The following is a 17,692-nucleotide window of genomic DNA, read 5'->3' on the forward strand; positions in this document are numbered from 1 at the left end:
TTAACTTTTAAGTTTCATTTCTCGCTCACTCTTCCTCAGTCATCGACTCAAATCACTGCACAAACTCCATATAAAGGAACCAGATTTTTCAATCATTAAAATGAGGTAAGTTTTCATGTTCCAGTCTCATCTTTATGTGTAACTGTCTCGTGTGTAATTATATTATTATATTATATTGTTATTAAATGTGTTACATTCAGTAGATGCTCAGTGGATGATTTAGATGACTTAATGTGTACTTGTGCATGTACATGGGTGTATCTGTTACTTTGTATATGATGTCTATGAATAAAACTTTGTTACGTTCTTCATGACTTTTTCCTTTAATAAAAAAATACGAGCTTTGTGGGTTCAGCTCTCCACACTGAGCCATTTTTCCTGACATGTCTGAGCATGAACGTTAGATGAAATAACAAACAATGGTATTAATTATTCAGCTTACCAACGGTTTGATCTGTCACGGGGCTGATTGTGTAACTTTTGTGAAATCACTCTGAGCATGGTTCCCACACATTTCAAATTAAATCATCTGGTGAAGAGCTTTATGTGCGTGTGAGTGATGAGTGATACGTATGCAGCGTTCCCAGTCTTCTCCTCGCCAATGTCCGATCACTGGCCAACAAAATGGACGAGATTCGGCTGAGGATTGTCTCGCGGAGGATGGACAGCTGTGTGGCCGTCATCACGGAAACCTGGCTGGACAACAACACACCCGACGCCGCGGTGGAGCTGGCGGGACGCTCTTTGTTCCGAGCAGACCGGACTGCAGCCTCTACTAAATCCAGAGGTGGAGGACTTGCGCTCTACGTACACAACTCCTGGTGTACAGCCACTCACGTCATCGGAACGCACTGCACACCTGATCTGGAATACCTGGCTGTGAAATGCAGGCCATTCAAGACGGTGAGAGAGTTCTGCTCCATCCTGATCATAGCTGTTTACATTCCACCGCGGGCTAACGCTAAGCTAGCGCTAGAGGAGCTGTACTGTCTGATCAGCAGGCAGATGAACTCCAACCCAGAGGCAGCTGTGATTGTGGCTGGAGACTTCAATCATGTGAATCTCAAAGCAGTGCTTCCAAAATTCTACAAGTCCATACACTTTCCAACCAGAGACATAACACACTGGATCAAGTTTACTGCAACATCTCAGGAGCTTACAAGGCTGCAGCAGCTCCTCACCTGGGCTCATCTGACCACATCTGCGTGCAGCTGATACCAGCATACAAACCTCTGATCCACAGGACAAAACCAACCACCAAAACAGTTCAGGTATGGACTGAGGAGGCTTCTTCAGCACTACAGGACTGTTTTGAACTCACTGACTGGGAAGTGTTCAAAGATGGCTCAGACCTGGAGGCCTACACATCATCTGTCCTGGACTATGTGCAGTTCTGCACTGATGCTGTCCTACCCACAAAGTCCATCAAGGTGTTTCCCAACCAGAAACCATGGTGTGACAGCACAGTGCGGTCTCTACTCAAAGCTAGAGACGCAGCCTACAGGTCAGGTGACAGGCTGGCCTATAGCAGGGCCCGGAGGGAGCTGAAGAAGGGCATCCAGCAGGCCAAACACAGATACAAACAGCGCATCGAGGAGCACTTCACCGACAACAACCCGCGTGAAATGTGGAGAGGCATCAGAACCATAACAGACTACAGGAACAGCAACCAGCAGTTCAACCACGACCCCCTTCTGCCTGACACTTTAAACAGTTTCTTTGCACGCTTCGACACACCTGGCAGCAGAGAGACTGTCCAACCTCCACAGCCAGAGGAGCAGCCCCAGCCCCTCGTCCTGCAGCAACACCAGGTCAGCGCCACGCTGAGGAGGATCAACATCAGCAAAGCTGCAGGACCAGATAAGGTGTCAGGTCGGGTCCTGAAGCTGTGTGCCCATCAGCTGGCTGGAGTCTTCCTGGACATTTTCAACCTGTCCCTGCAGCTCGCTTCAGTTCCTGTCTGCCTCAAGTCCTCCATCATGTGCCGGTGCCAAAAAAATCCGCTGTCACCTGCCTCAACGATTACCGTCCTGTTGCTTTAACACCGGTAATCATGAAGTGCTTTGAGAGGATGGTCTTAAGTCACATCAAGGACGTTATCCCTGCTACTCTGGACAGACATCAGTTCGCCTACAGGGAGAACCGATCGACAGAGGACGCAGTCTCATTAGCACTGCACACGGCCCTGACTCACCTGGAGCATCCTAACACCTACGTCAGGATGTTATTTGTGGATTTCAGCTCAGCTTTCAACACTGTGATCCCAGACAAGCTGACGCTGAAACTCCACAACCTTGGACTGTCTGCCTCTCTGTGCTCATGGATTAGAGACTTTCTCACCCACAGGCCACAAGTGGTGAGAATTGGGGACCGTACATCATCTACACTGGTCCTGAGCACAGGGACACCGCAGGGATGTGTGCTCAGCCCGGCCCTCTTCACCCTCTTCACACATGACTGCACTGCCGTTCACCCCACAAACATGGTTGTGAAGTTTGCAGATGACACCACCGTAGTGGGTCTCATATCGGACAACGACGAGACTCACTACAGAGAGGAGATCCAGCACCTGACAGGATGGTGTTCAGACAACAACCTTGTCCTGAACACCAGCAAGACCAAGGAGGTCATCGTGGACTTCAGGAGATCCAGGAGGAAGGAACACACCCCTCTCCTCATTCATGGGGAGGAGGTGGAGCGGGTGGACAACATCAAGTTCCTTGGCATCCACATCACATCTGACCTCACTTGGTCCACGCATACATCTCACCTGGTGAAGAAGGCCCAACAAAGGCTCTTCTTCCTCAGGAAGCTGAAAAGGACTGGACTCTCCTCTCAGCTTCTACAGAGCCACAATAGAGAGCATCCTCTGTCTGAGTGCAACAGTGTGGTATGGGAGCTGCACTGTACAGGACAGGAAGGACTTGGCCCGGGTGGTGAAAACCGCACAGGGGATTGTTGGGAGTCCTCTCCCACACCTGGACTCAATATATGACAGCCGGGTCCAAAGGAGGGCTGGCCGTATAGCTGCAGACCCCACCCACCCAGGCCACGAACTGTTTGTGCCTCTTCCCTCCAGGAAGAGGTTCAGGAAAATAAAGACCAACACAAACAGACTGAGACACAGCTTCTTCCCCAGAGCTGTGAAATCCATCACCCCATCTCCTCACATACCCCCCCATCCAGAGACTGAGCATTAAACCCCTGCAGATGCCAGATAGACTCTGATACTGCACTGCACCTTGTCTAAACATGCTGCTATACATGCAATATTCATACTGGTCACTTTAAATATCCTTGATTGCACTACTACCTCTCATCTCATCTTATTTTATTCTTAAATTCTATTTTTTATTTTAACTTGTTATTCTGTTTTATATTTCCTATTCTATATTTATATTATTTATATATCTCAGGTCTGTACATTTATACCAAGAGCTGCTGAACAGAATTTCGTTGTGCCTTGCATAATGACAATAAAGATTCTTGATTCTTGATTCTGTTGTGCTGGTGCTGCAGTGATGCTGCTGAGGATCTGGTCTGCAGGCTGGAGAAGCTGCAGAGTCGCTTCACGTGGGACCTGAAGGAGGAAGACCTGGAGCTGGACGACCTCAGCAATCAGCTGCAGCACGATAGAGACCTGAAGCTGGGGCAGCGGGGGGCCGTGGCCCACTACTACCGCTTCCTGGCTTATGTGAGGTATGCAAAGTTGTATTCTGATTCACAAATGGGTGGACGACCAAGTCCCCGACAGCCTCCAGATAAAGTGACTGTTCTGAAAGTGTTGAGAACGAAGAGAAAGAAAGACGAGGAAATGAGAAAGTGTGTCCTCCTCTTCCTCCTCAGGTATCTCCAGGGTAAACCAGACGAGGCGCTGTCACTTCTCAGCCAATCAGAGGAGAAGACCAGGGAGTGTTATGGTGAGGACTGTGAACGGAGGCTCATCGTGACGTACGGAGACATGGCCTGGCTCATATACCACACCGGAGACTCCACACAGTCACAAAGCTACTGCCAGAGAGTGGAGGACATCCTGGTAGGAACATAGACTCAGACCTCTGTCTGATAAACATGTTGCATCAAACAGAAATGTAAAAGCATGTTGGAACTGACTCTCTGCAGGAGAAGAATCCAGCCGATTCCCCTTCTGACCTCCTCCCAGAGGTGTATGGAGAGAAAGCCTGGACCTTCCTCAAGTTCTCCATGTCCTACTACAAAAAAGCCATTGCGTGTTCACTCAGGGCCTTGAAGCTGCAGCCGGACGACTGGGAGTGGAACAACTGCTACGCTATCGCCCTGTTTCGTACAGAACCGGTACTTTACTGACTCCTCTTATGGAGCCTCATCCATCCTAGTTCACGCTAAACACGAACTAGTTAATTTCAGTTTGTGACCTAGTTCAAGTTCATAGTTTTTCATAGTTTTTCACATTTTGTAATTTTTTAACATACAGGCCCCTCCAAAACTATTGGAACAACAAGGCGAATTCCCATGCTTTTGTTGTTCACTGAAGACATTTGGGTGGAAGATGAGTATAAGGCCAGAGTTCAGCTTTGATTTCCTGGTATTTTTCCTGCTCAGTTGGGTTAAGGTCAGGTGATTGACTTGGCCAGTCTAAAACCTTCCTTCCCCTGATGAAGTCCTTTGCTTTGTTGGCAGTTTTCTTTGAGTCATTGTCCTGCTGCATGATAACATTCCCCCCGATTAATTTGGATGCATTTCTCCGTAAACTGACAAAATGTTTCTGTACACTTCAGAATTCATTCTGCTGTTACCAGCATCAGTTACATCATCCGTAAATATTAATGAGCCTGTACCATCACGCCCAGGCCATGACATTACCTCCACCAGGCTTCACAGATGAGCTTATGCTTCGGATCATGAGCAGTTCCTTTCTTTCTCCACCCTTTGGCCTTTCCATCACTGTGGTGGAGATTAATCTTGGTCTCCATAAGACTGTGTTCCAGAACTATTGTGGCTCATCTCCGTTCTTTTTTGCATGCTTCAATCTGGCCTCTGATTCTTCCTACTGATCAGTGGTTTGCATCTTTTGGTTTGGCCTCTATATTTATGCTCTCAGAGTGTTCTTTTGTTCTTCTTTTGTCTTTTGATGTTTTGGGGTTTTTCTTCACAACTGTCACAACATTTCTGTCATCAACTACTGTTGTTTTCCTTGGCCGACCTGTTCCACGTCTGTTGCTCAGTTCACCAGTAGCTTCTTTCTTATTCAGGACATTCCACATTGTTGTGTAGCTTTACCCAATGTTTGTCCAATGGCTCTGATTGGTTTTCCTTCTTTTCTGACATAGACAGCTCTCTGGTCTTTATGTTGGTTTATCATCTTTAACAAGAAATTCATACTTTATAGGATTCAACCCAGGCCAAAAAGTAGACAAGTAATGCAGCCATTTAATGTTTGAACAATCAACCTTAAAGGCAACACCTGGTCAACAAGAAACACCTGTCAGTCACATGTTCCAATAGTTTTGCAACAAAAACAAGGGAATTTGCCTTGTTGTTCGAATACTTTTGGAGGGGACTATAGTTCATAATTACAAAATATGAACTGTGAACTTGAACCAGCATGCATTCATTTTTTTCCTTTTTGCTTTTTAAAAATAACCCTTCCCCTAATCCTAGCACTCCAGTGTTTGTGTGGGTCAGTGTATGTCCACAGTTGGCAAAATCATGTTCACAATTCACAAAAATACCAACACGTTCATGCACAACACTGTCCATCCCCATCAGTGAAATGATTTCACTGGCTAATTCTGCCTCATCTGTTGCATGAACTAATGTACTCATCAAATTGTCTCCAGCCGACTAACTGAGGTCTTTTATGCAGAACGATTTAAAACGGTATCCTGAAGAGTCGCCAGTCACCACACAGCTTCGTCGGGCTCTGGAGATGACCCCCAACGATGGCGTCCTGCTCTCCTTGCTGGCTCTGAAGCTGCTCCACTACCAGAAACATGAGGAGGCTGATGGTCTGGTGAAGAAGGCCCTGGAGGTCGGATCCAGGGACCCTCAAGTTATCTACCATGTGGCCAAATACTATTACAAGCGGGTAAATTCACACATCATCTGTAGTTTGGAAGTGGTCGTTGTTCCTGAGAAGCTGGATGGATGATGTTCTACACAGTCACTGAAGGAAGGAAAGTGGTCTTGTCTTTCTAATGAATGACCTCTCTGTTACCTTTAAAACCGCCTCTCTTCCAGCGCAAGCTGGATCAGGCTATAGATCTTCTGAAGGGAGCGCTGGAGAGAAATAGTCGGTCAGCATTCATCCACCATCAGCTGGCCCAGTGCTACAGAGATAAAAAGAAGGAACTGTTCTCAAAGAAGCCCAGACCAGAGGAAGGTACTGTACGACTACACTGTTCCACTTCACACTCTGTTCAGACCCAGACTCCTGACTTCTGCAGGCAACCAGACTGAAAGAGTGGTCGTCTCTTTGTGTCTCTTAGGGATGGGCAGGTTAAACGTTTATTTATTATATAATTTGTGGTTTTGATTATTTTATAAATGTTCTCAGTTAAAAATGTCTGAACCACAAGTTTCTCCACAAACAAGTAGTGTAACAACACAACATCTGTCACTAAATAATGTGTAATGAGTAACTGCTCAGTAAAAGTGTTCTTATCTACCAGAGCTGCAGCGTTTCAGGCGTCTCAGTATTTACCACCTGGAGGAAACAATCAAGCTGAGGAAGGGCTTTAACCACGCCAAGGCTGATCTGGCTCTGCAGTACGCAGAGGACTCTAACAGAAGGAGGTGAGTATTTGGTTCAGTATTAGACAGACAATCACAGAGACAAACAAAAATCCTGAAGACACAGGAGCTAAAACTATCAACGAGGTGTAGGTGTGTTATTTTGTATACTGTCTTTTCAGAGCTCAGGAAATGTTCAATGAAGTTTTGGAGACATTGGAAGAGGAGTCTGGGATCATCTACCAGTTCATCTGTCGGTCCTACGCTGAGTTCTGCCAATACCACATCACTGACTGGGATCTTGCCATCACCTACTATAAAAAGGTACAGCTGGCCCTAACCATAACTGGCCCTACCAGACCCTAACCCTACCAGACCCTAACCCTACCAGGCTCTAACCCTATCAGGCCCAAACCCTACCAGGCCCTAACCCTGTTACTGTGGGACTTTAAAGTCAATCCAGCACCCACAAAGAAGAAGACAATAAACAAAGACACAAGGCTAAAGGGATACACATATTCATCTCTCTCCATATTTTCCTGTGTTGTTTCCAACAGGCTCTTAAGTTCAACAGCTCCACTTCAGATGGACGATGGTGTGTCAAGGTTTGTCCCTTTCTTACTGCTGCTCACGCAATCTTTCATTATCTTTCTATAAAACACTTTAAAAACAACACAGTTGGCCAATGTTCTGTACACATACAGAACATCATAGATGTCAGAGTCTCTTGCTTTAGGCAAGAGACTCTGACATCTTGTTAAATGAGAAACCCCTCTATGATGCAAGCTGTGGCATCACAATGATTCTATTGAGAGAAGTTTTGAATGGCCCTCAACTGTCTTTGATAACATGCAAACATGTGACTCTAGCTCGTACCGTTAAACTGAACAGGAAGTATCATTCCACAGAAGCTGAAGCAGATAGCAGAGCGACGTCTCGATAGAAGGCCTGGAGACGCCATCGCCTACGGGATTCTGGGAGCTGTGGCCAAAGCAGAGGGTCACCTGAAGGAAGCAGTCAGATACTATGAGAGAGCTCTGGAAAGAGACGCAAGTAACACAGAGTATCTGTCGGAGCTGTGTGAGCTGCGTCTGAACCTGGACTGATTCCTCGAAGGGTCCAGAGTGAGAGGTTCGTTATCTCGTGTTTGACACCACTGCACAAACCAGTTATTAAAACATAGACTGCCACTTGCTGGAAGGCACATTTCAGGACAGGGATGACTGCAAATGAAATAAGTCTAAATTGACGCTAAATGATTGTATTCAGATAAAATGCCCCTTGCAGCATATTCATTGTGGTTGTGGCATATCTATGATTTTAGATTTTAGATCAGTGTCTCATTTCATTTAACAAGTTTTAAGTTTGCATGGAAATATTAACAAATCAATGTGATTTTATACATGTCATATATGATATTTACTATGGTTCTACATCATCTCTGGGTGATTGGCTTGTTGTGTGCTTCTCTTAATAGGTCAGATTGAAAAAATCTGTCAAAATGTTTAACCAACAAAATGAAATAAAGAAATTCTGTTTCATATGTTGTACTGTTCCATCTGGTCTTTGCTTCTTCCGGCCAATAAACACGACTCTGTCACGATGGTGGGTTTTATGGGAGAAAACATGTGACCAACAGATCGGGGCATGAAAAGCTGCTGGCCAGCAGACCTGCCTCCATGGCTGCCTCCCTGTTGGGGCCCTCGTGGCTCGGTGAGGGCCGACAAAAACTAGCTGGAATTCAAGTTCTTGGTAATAAGAAGTAACTCGGGACAAGAATGACGCAACAGCGGTTGGAGAGCTTCTCCTTTTAAAAAAAGTAAAAGTAAAAGTACCTTTTGCACTATGTATATACTTGTAAGAGAAAGTTAGAGAATTGCTTGCTCTAATACTTGTCTATCGATATGAGCTTTTTGTTTGTATAATCTGTCCCATCTGCCATTATATAAAATCACCACTTCCCATGGTCTCACAGAAAAACAAACCAAACAACAACAAACAAGAAAAAATAAAAATACCTTCTTAATTCAGTTGATTGTGTAGCTCTCTTTGTATTTGAGGATTTTGCGCAGGTCTTTGTGGTAGCGTTGTGTCTTTGGTTGTGATGATTCATCAGGGCAGTCCCTCCTGTCCCTGTGCGTGTTGTCAGACTTCCCCTGTTTGTTTCAATTCCACGTGTTTCTCTCCCCAGTCTGTGTTGTGGGTGTGCATTGGTTGTGGTTACTCTCCCCAGAGGCCGGTGTCACGAAGCAGGATTTCAGACTTACTTACGTTTCTGGTTTCATGAAGCTGGATTCATTCTTATGTAGCTACGTTACCATGGTAACTTACCCTGAAGAGCTAACCTGCTTCAGGTCAGGGTAACCTTCAGGATTTATCTGAATCCAATAAAAGGCTCCGCCCACCGGCCAATCAGCTGTTCAGGAAAGAATCAGTGCCCTTTAATTGAAGACCCGATTGAGATTGGAGCACAAATCATGAGAAGAACGTTTTGACATGAACGCATCTTTCAGGAGATAATCACACAAAGGATTTTTAGCCATTTGTCCCCGCTGAGCTCAAACACAGCTCAGAATCAGGATCATTTCATTCAGACCAACAACTTGATGTATTGATATGATGTAACTGTGGCATCAGCTTCCAGCTTTATTGTTGCCCAGGTAACATTATAGAATTAAGAAATTATGTTTTTGTGCTTGGTTTTTAGCTGCTCCCATGTTCTTTTTACTCCAGGGGGGTCACATCTGGGGGATGAGACTAATTCATCTATGCAGCGCAGTGATTGGGATTTGTGGCTTTGTTAAATGTAAACTAATTGAGCCACTGATGTGTAATTTAGACATTCATACAATCTGAATCCTTTAGCATGCCATTTGGCGTCTCCTCGATACAGCCGCAGTGTTTGACTTTTCAGTGAGATTTACTTTTTCTTCTTCATATCTGAGGAGAATCAGTCTTTGCTCCTTTTTGCTGGTGGATCAGCCTCATGATTATGATTGGTCTGCTGCCTTGGAACTCGCCCTCATACGATTCACAACAAGACAAACTGGGTTGAGTTAGCGAGTTTTAACCAGTGTCATGATACCGCTTATCCACAATGTCATTGTTGTGGATAGGTTCAGCTGGATAAGTTGGAGGAACCCCGGGTAAGTTGAGCTCGCTTCGTGATACAGGCCTCTAGTGTCTCTACATTCACCGTGTCACAACAAAATTCTTGAATTTGGGACTATTGGTTCTGATCACAGTGGAAACCATAACATTTGGTAACTTGTTGAGTCTTATTGTGTGTAGTTTTCTGTCTCTATTTTCATTTTGTGTCTCTTTCCAGTATCTTCTTTTGTGCCTTATTGGTTGCTCTCTTGGTTTTGTCCTCCTAATGTCTCTTTTGTGGTCTTTATGTGTCTCTTTGCAGACTTTTGTTGTCTCACGGTGCCAACATTGTGTCTTTTTGTGGTCTCCTTCCTATATGTTTTGTCTTTTTTGGTTGTGGTTTGTCTTAGCTGTGTCTCTTTGTGTTTCATTTTGCCTGTTTTGTTGTTTTTCTTTAAGGTATTACCCTCAATCACTCCATTCACTCAGAGGTTCGTCTGAACATGACTCCAGTTATAAACATTTACACTCAATATTTGTGATAAATTGTACATGTTATAATTAAACTCAAGCTATAATAAGCTGTTTTGCTCCTGATCTTTTTTTTTTTCTGAGGTGACAGTGAATGCATCATTACTTTTGTTTCTACCCCCACTCAACTAACTGTTCAGTTTCATTTCTCCTCACTCATCCTCACTCATCGTCTCACATCACTGCTCAAACTCCAAACGTAAAGGAACAAGATTATTCGGTTGTTAAGATGAGGTAAGTTTTCATGTTCCAGTCTCATCTTTATGTGTTATTATCTTATGTGTAATAGTACATTATTACTAGATGTATTATATATTATATATCAGTTTGAGAGAAGAGTAAAGGAAGACAAACCTCCCTCTGAATGAGGAAGGTGGATAGAGATACATTCACAGTAAATGAGAAATGAAACTTGATCAATCACAGTCCAGAATCTCCATGCCCTGGATGACTGTGATCTCATCTCATCTTCTACGGCTTAATCCTAGCTAGGGTCGCAGGGGTTGTTGGAGCCTATCCCACCTGTCATTGGGTGAGAGGTCTGGACAGGTCTCCAGTCCATTGCAGGGCTAACACATAGACAAACAACCATTCTCGCTCACACTCACACTTAGGGTCAATTTAGAGTCACCAATCAGCCTAACGAGCACGTCTTTGGAGGTGGGAGGAAACAACACGGACACAGGGAGAACATGCAGGGAGAAAGGCCCGAGCTGGACTCGAACCCTGTTATTCTCACTGGGAGGCATCAGCGCTAACCACTCATCCAATGTGCCGCCCATTATGACTTCAATTCAATTTTTTTTATATAGCGTCAACAACAATACAATTGTCTCAAGACACTTTACAAAAAACAACCTGAAACCTCCAGAGCAGCCTCAGGGCGACAGTGGCAGGAAGAAACCTTGAGTAGAACCAGCTCATATGGAGGAACCATCTGTCTAAGGCCAGCTGGGTAGAAACAGAGACTTCCTCAGAGTTGTTCGATGTTTTGCTGGACTGTCTGTAGGTACAGAGTCTCTGGCTGTCTGCGAATGTTCGGGTACCGCACCGCTTGAGGGAGAGTGATACTGTTCACCTGGTAACCTTGACGACCTTTAGCACCACCTGGTGTGATCGGTTGGGCCGGTCAAGGTGGACCTTTGCAGTTGGTGTGGTCACCATGTTGACACTGGTCTGGGTCTGCCGGATCGAGTCATGCAGAATGGTGAGGTCCAGTTCTTTGCACGTCTTGCAGGGGGGCCTCAAATTAGTAAGTGGCCAAGCTTCAAGTGGCCAAGAAGCACTTGATACTTATATTGCTCAGTCAGGCGTCCATGACTGCCCATCAGGTTATCCAGGGCCATCTTGAGAAAGACAAGGTCACTATCATGGTCATGTTCGAATACTGGCAGTTAACAGCACTGCTGGTAAGATGTGGTACTGCAGTGGGTCCTGAAGTGGGCTGTTGTGGGCCCAGATACCAGGAGTAGTCACAGAGACTTGGTGTGACATCGTAGGGAGCTCAGTGTGAGTAGGCATGATGTGTATCACCTGGTAGCGGGTGCATTGCAGGAGCAGTGACAGTATGTTGAGCTGATGGAGGCTGTATGTTATGTGGTGCAGGAGGAGGCACAAAAAGAGGCAGCTGGAGTAAGTGTCCTGGGTGTGATGACTTGGGCATGGAAGCTATGTGCCCAGGTCTTTCAGTTCTACAGGGCTGTGAGCTGGGTGGATTATAGGGCGACTCACAATGGCAGGATGGTTAGAAGGTGGTGAAGAGTTAGATGGTTGGATGATGAAATGCGTTTACTCACGTGACAAACTTTGGAACGTAGGAGGACTGGGTCAGGAGTATAATCCTCACTTGTTATCAATAACCTGTCATCCTGCTGTTGTGTTGGTGCTGCAGTGATGCTGCTGAGGATCTGGTCTGCAGGCTGGAGAAGCTGCAGAGTCGCTTCACGTGGGACCTGAAGGAGGAAGACCTGGAGCTGGACGACCTCAGCAATCAGCTGCAGCACGATATAGACCTGAAGCTGGGGCAGCGGGGGGCCGTGGCCCACTACTACCGCTTCCTGGCTTATGTGAGGTATGCAAAGTTGTATTCTGATTCACAAATGGGTGGACAACCAAGTCCCCGACAGCCTCCAGATAAAGTGACTGTTTTGAAAGTGTTGAGAATGAACAGAAAGAAGACGAGGAAATGAGAAAGTGTGTCCTCCTCTTCCTCCTCAGGTATCTCCAGGGTAAACCAGACGAGGCGCTGTCACTTCTCAGCCAATCAGAGGAGGAGACCAGGGAGTGTTATGGTGAGGACTGTGACGGAGGCTCATCGTGACGTACGGAGACATGGCCTGGCTCAAATACCACACCGGAGACTCCACACAGTCACACAGCTACTGCCAGAGAGTGGAGGACATCCTGGTAGGAGCATAGACTCAGACCTCTGTCTGATAAACATGTTGCATCAAACAGAAATGTAAAAGCGTGTTGGAACTGACTCTCTGCAGGAGAAGAATCCAGCCGATTCCCCTTCTGACCTCCTCCCAGAGGTGTATGGAGAGAAAGCCTGGACCTTCCTCAAGTTCTCCGTGTCCTACTACGACAAAGCCATCGAGTGTTCACTCAGGGCCTTGGAGCTGCAGCCGGACGACTGGGAGTGGAACAACTGCTACGCTATCGCCCTGTTTCATGGAGAAGTCTGTACAGCCACTCAGTCCATCTGACTCCTCTCACGGAGCCTCATCCATCCACAGTGTTGTGCAAGTTCACACTAAACAGGAAGTAGTTGAGTTCAGTTTGCACAGATTAAAGCGAACTAGTTCAAGATCATAAATCACATTTTTGAGTCTATGAACTATGTTCCTCTTTCATCTTTTAGCTGCATCAGTCATGATGTTTGCCTTAAAACCGCACATCAACTGGCAGCTGTCGTAAAACCTTTTGTGTTTTTCTTGAATGGTGGTGAACATCGTTATTTCCTCCAGATTGAGTGAAACTCACGTCCACGTTCACAATAGGAAAAACCATGCATTCAGTTCACAATTCAAACAAATACGGATGTGTTCATGCACAACACTGTCCATACCCATCAATGAATCTGGATTGAATCTGAATTCTGTCTCATCTGTGACTGTTGCATGAACTAATGTACTCATCAAATTGTCTCCAGCCGACTAACTGAGGTCTTATATGCAGAGGGATTTAAAACGGTATCCTGAAGAGTCGCCAGCCACCACACAGCTTCGTCGGGCTCTGGAGATGACCCCCAACGATGGCGTCCTGCTCTCCTTGCTGGCTATGAAGCTGCTCTTCTACCAGAAATATGAAGAGGCCGATGGTCTGGTGAAGAAGGCCCTGGAGGTCGGAACCAATGACCCTCAAGTTATCTACCATGTGGCCAAATACCTTCGCAAACAGGTAGGTTCACACATCACCTGTAGTTTCGAAGTGGTCGTTGTTCCTGAGAATCTGGATGGATGATGTTCTACACAGTCACTGAAGGAAGGAAAGTGGCCTTGTCTTTCTAATGAATGACCTCTTTGTTACCTTTAAAACCGCCTCTCTTCCAGCGCAAGCTGGATCAGGCTATAGATCTTCTGAAGGGAGCGCTGGAGAGAAATATTCGGACAGCTTTCATCCACCATCAGCTGGCCCAGTGCTACAGAGATAAGAGGAGGGAACTGTTCCCAAAGAAGCCCAGACCAGAGAAAGGTACTGTACGACTACACTGTTCCACTTCACACTCTGTTCAGAACCAGACTCCTGACTTCTGCAGGCAACCAGACTGGTTGGTCGTCATTTTGTGTCTCTTAGGGATGGGCAGGTTAAACGTTTATTTATTATATAATTGATGGTTTTGATTATTTTATAAATGTTCTCAGTTAAAAATGTCTGAACCACAAGTTTCTCCACAAACAAGTAGTGTAACAACACAACGTCTGTCACTAAATAATGTGTAATTAGTAACTGCTCAGTAAAAGTGTTCTTATCTACCAGAGCTGCAGCGTGTCAGGCGTCTCAGTATTTACCACCTGGAGGAAACAATCAAGCTAAGGAAGGGCTTTAACCACGCCAAGGCTGATCTGGCTCTGCAGTACGCAGAGGAATCTGACAATAGGAGGTGAATATTTGGTTCAGTATTAGACAGACAATCACAGAGGCAAACAACAATCCTGAAAACACAGGAGCTTAAACGTTCAACGAGGTGTAGGTGTGTTATTTTGTATACTGTCTTTTCAGAGCTCAAGAAATGTTCAATGAACTTTTGGAGACATTAGACGAGGAGTCTGGGAACATCTACCAGTTCATCTGTCGGTCCTACGCTGAGTTCTGCCAATACAACATCACTGACTGGGATCTTGCCATCACCTACTATAAAAAGGTACAGCTGGCCCTAACCATAACTGGCCCTACCAGACCCTAACCCTACCAGGCTCTAACCCTACCAGACCCTAACCCTACCAGGCCCTAACCCTACCAGGCCCTAACCCTATCAGGCCCAAACCCTACCAGGCCCTAACCCTGTTACTGTGGGACTTTAAAAGTCAATCCAGCACCCACAAAGAAGAAGACAATAAACAAAGACACAAGGCTAAAGGGATACACATATTCATCTCTCTCCATATTTTCCTGTGTTGTTTCCAACAGGCTCTTAAGTTCAACAGCTCCACTTCAGATGGACGATGGTGTGTCAAGGTTTGTCCCTTTCTTACTGCTGCTCACGCAATCTTTCATTATCTTTCAATCAATCTGTACTTATAAAACACTTTAAAAACAACACAGTTCTGTACACATACATCAGAGTCTCTTGCTTTAGTAACGACATCTTGTTAAATGAGATACCCCTCTATGATGCAAGCTGTGGCATCACAATGATTCTATTAAGAGAAATTTTGAATGACCCTCCACTGTCTTTACTAACATGCAGACATGTGCCTCTTGATCTCTTACTTTAAACTGAACGGGAAGTATCTTTCCACAGAAGCTGAAGCAGATACTAGAGAGGCATTTCAGAACACGTCCCGAACACAGCATCGCCTACGGGATTCTGGGAGCTGTGGCCAAAGCAGAGGGTCACCTGAAGGAAGCAGTCAGATACTACGAGACAGCTCTGGAAAGAGACGCGGGTAACGCCGAGTATCTGTCGGAGCTGTGTGAGCTGCGTCTGAACCTGGACTGATTCCTCGAAGGGTCCAGAGTGACCAGAGTACCTATCTATGAGTTTAGGTCATTTATCACTGATACATTTTAAGTTTTAAGTTTGCATGGAAACAAATAGATGTAATATTATACATGTCATTTATGATATTTACTGATATGATATTTACTACAACTACATATAAATGTATATTTATATGTATGTATTGTTCCATCTGATCTGTACTGCTTCAGGTCAATAAACACGACTTAACATGTAGTAACCCTGTAGCTGCAGCTTTATTTCTTCCTAATTCGTCCCATTTAATCGTTAAACACAGACTGAACGCAAAGATAGAGAAGGTGGACTGCGGTTTGGTTCACGGCCAGATAAAACGTGCGATTTAGTCGTGTAAGGGTTAAAAAGGGACTTGAGCAACATTATTATGCAACATCCTGGGATGCAGATATAACCCCCTACATCTGAGTTTCATGTGGGTAAACAAACTCTGTGTGCAGTATGTGGCTGGGTGTCCCCAGCCACCTGCAGACCCCCAGGTGGCTGGGGACACCCCCAACACTCCCCTGTGATCCCATGGACACAGCCTTTCAGGTAGAAGCTTCAGAGGCAGATGGGCCCCCACAAGGCTGTGGGCCCAGACAGCGTATCCCACATTTTTAAATCCTCCATCATTGTACCAGTTCCAAAAACAATGGACCACATGGTCCAAAGCACGACCGACCCCCTCCAGTTCACCCACCGCCCCAACCGATCAGTGGCCGTTAAGTCTACATCACATCCTGCAACATCTGGACAGCAAAGGGACGCTGTCAGGCAGGGGAGTGGAGGTTTTAGGTGAGGACCCAGATGCAGGACTATTGATGAGGCAGGATCTCCAAAACAAATGCAGGCATGGACTGCCGGTGTGGCGAAGGGCTCAGGAACGGTCCGGGGTGCAAGCCCTGGGACTGTGGGGGCAGGTGCAGGAGCAGTGATCTCCCTCACAGCGGGGAAAAGGTTAGCGGAGGCGGTCGGGTGGCAGGCAGATCGGCCTGTCCGGAGCTGCATGACCACAGGTCTGCCTTCCTGGCAGCTAAGAGGGATCTGCTTCCCAGTTGGAGCCCTGCTGGCCAGGCGAGTTCCCTTAGACAGGGGCTGGAACTCCGGCATGAGCCAGGGCTGGCTCCCGAGCATACGTTCTTTGTAGTACTCACCTCATTTGCTCTGCCTTATCAAAAATAAAGTCTGCTGGGTCCATACTGGTTGCGTCGTTTTGTCAGGTAGGGGAGTTGAGATTGTAGGTGAGGACCCAGATGCAGGGCTATTGATGAGGCAGGATCTCCAAAACAAAAAGATATTTAATGATTAACAAAAGGCGCTGCGCACAGCAAGTAAATTCAAAATCCAAAAACCAAAAGAAATCATCGAACATGGCTAGGTAACATGGAACAAGACGTGGAACAAGAACGAGGAAACATGGAACATGAGAAGGAACATGACAAGGAACGTGACAAGGAACATGACAAGGAACATGACAAGGAACATGACAAGGAACATGACGTGGAGACATGAAGGTAACATTAACGACACTACAAGGAACAAAGGGAAAGGCAGGGCTATAAATACACATGAGGACTGAGGGATGACAAGACACAGGTGAGACACATGAGGACAATCAACGCAGGTGAGACAAATTAACAATCAAGAGACAAGGAGGCACAAGACTTGAAACTAGGAAACATGACAAAATAAAACAGGAAACTTCTAAACGTGATCACAAAATAAAAGACAGACACAGAACCTTGACAGGCGCACGTTAGGACACTTTTAGTGGATCACAGATCTGCCTTTAATACCTGATGTAACTGTTATACTTAGTCATTAAAGTCTGACTTAGTCAGACTTTAATGATCCACAAGGGAAATGGCTTGGTCAAAGTAGCTTAGTCGTTATAAAAAGATGAGCTGTTCTCCAGCTGGACAGAGTTTGGTTTAAGAGAAGTTCTGTAGTGTTCACTTTGAATTAGTCTGATGGAGAATGAGCTCCTCTGACCCTCTAGTGTTTGTCCATAATGGAGTGCAGTTTATTCAGTGTCCTCCTGTCCCTCCCTGAGACAAGTGTCTCCAACTCTCTACCGATCACGTGTCCAGCCTTTAGGATCAATTTGAACTACTCCCCCAACAGACCACAGCAAAGAACAGGACACTCACTACAACAGACTGGTAGAAAGACTCTAGT

General features: G+C 45.7%; 1 protein-coding gene and 1 pseudogene across 1 annotated transcript; both read left to right on the forward strand.

Moving 5' to 3' along the window:
• The first annotated feature begins 35 nt into the window (after positions 1–35).
• Positions 36–8,254, forward strand: LOC125022316 (interferon-induced protein with tetratricopeptide repeats 5-like). The gene is made up of 10 exons (XM_047608854.1): positions 36–105; positions 3,520–3,699; positions 3,847–4,036; positions 4,123–4,314; positions 5,846–6,067; positions 6,220–6,361; positions 6,651–6,774; positions 6,894–7,035; positions 7,269–7,316; positions 7,620–8,254. Exons 1-10 carry the CDS (start codon positions 101–103, stop codon positions 7,815–7,817), a joined length of 1,443 nt encoding a protein of 480 aa, XP_047464810.1. The 5' UTR covers positions 36–100; the 3' UTR covers positions 7,818–8,254.
• A 2,229-nt stretch (positions 8,255–10,483) lies between these two features.
• On the forward strand, positions 10,484–15,723 carry LOC125022317 (annotated as a pseudogene).
• Positions 15,724–17,692: the final 1,969 nt, after the last annotated feature.

The sequence above is a fragment of the Mugil cephalus genome, chromosome 16 (assembly GCF_022458985.1).
Source record: "Mugil cephalus isolate CIBA_MC_2020 chromosome 16, CIBA_Mcephalus_1.1, whole genome shotgun sequence".
Lineage (NCBI taxonomy): Eukaryota > Metazoa > Chordata > Actinopteri > Mugiliformes > Mugilidae > Mugil > Mugil cephalus.

Coding starts and splice junctions, on each gene's coding strand:
- LOC125022316 (XM_047608854.1), top strand. Junction 3,700..3,846: donor CGCTTCCTGGCTTATGTGAG/GTATGCAAAGTT, acceptor CTTCCTCCTCAG/GTATCTCCAGGGTAAACCAG. Junction 6,775..6,893: donor GAGGACTCTAACAGAAGGAG/GTGAGTATTTGG, acceptor CTGTCTTTTCAG/AGCTCAGGAAATGTTCAATG.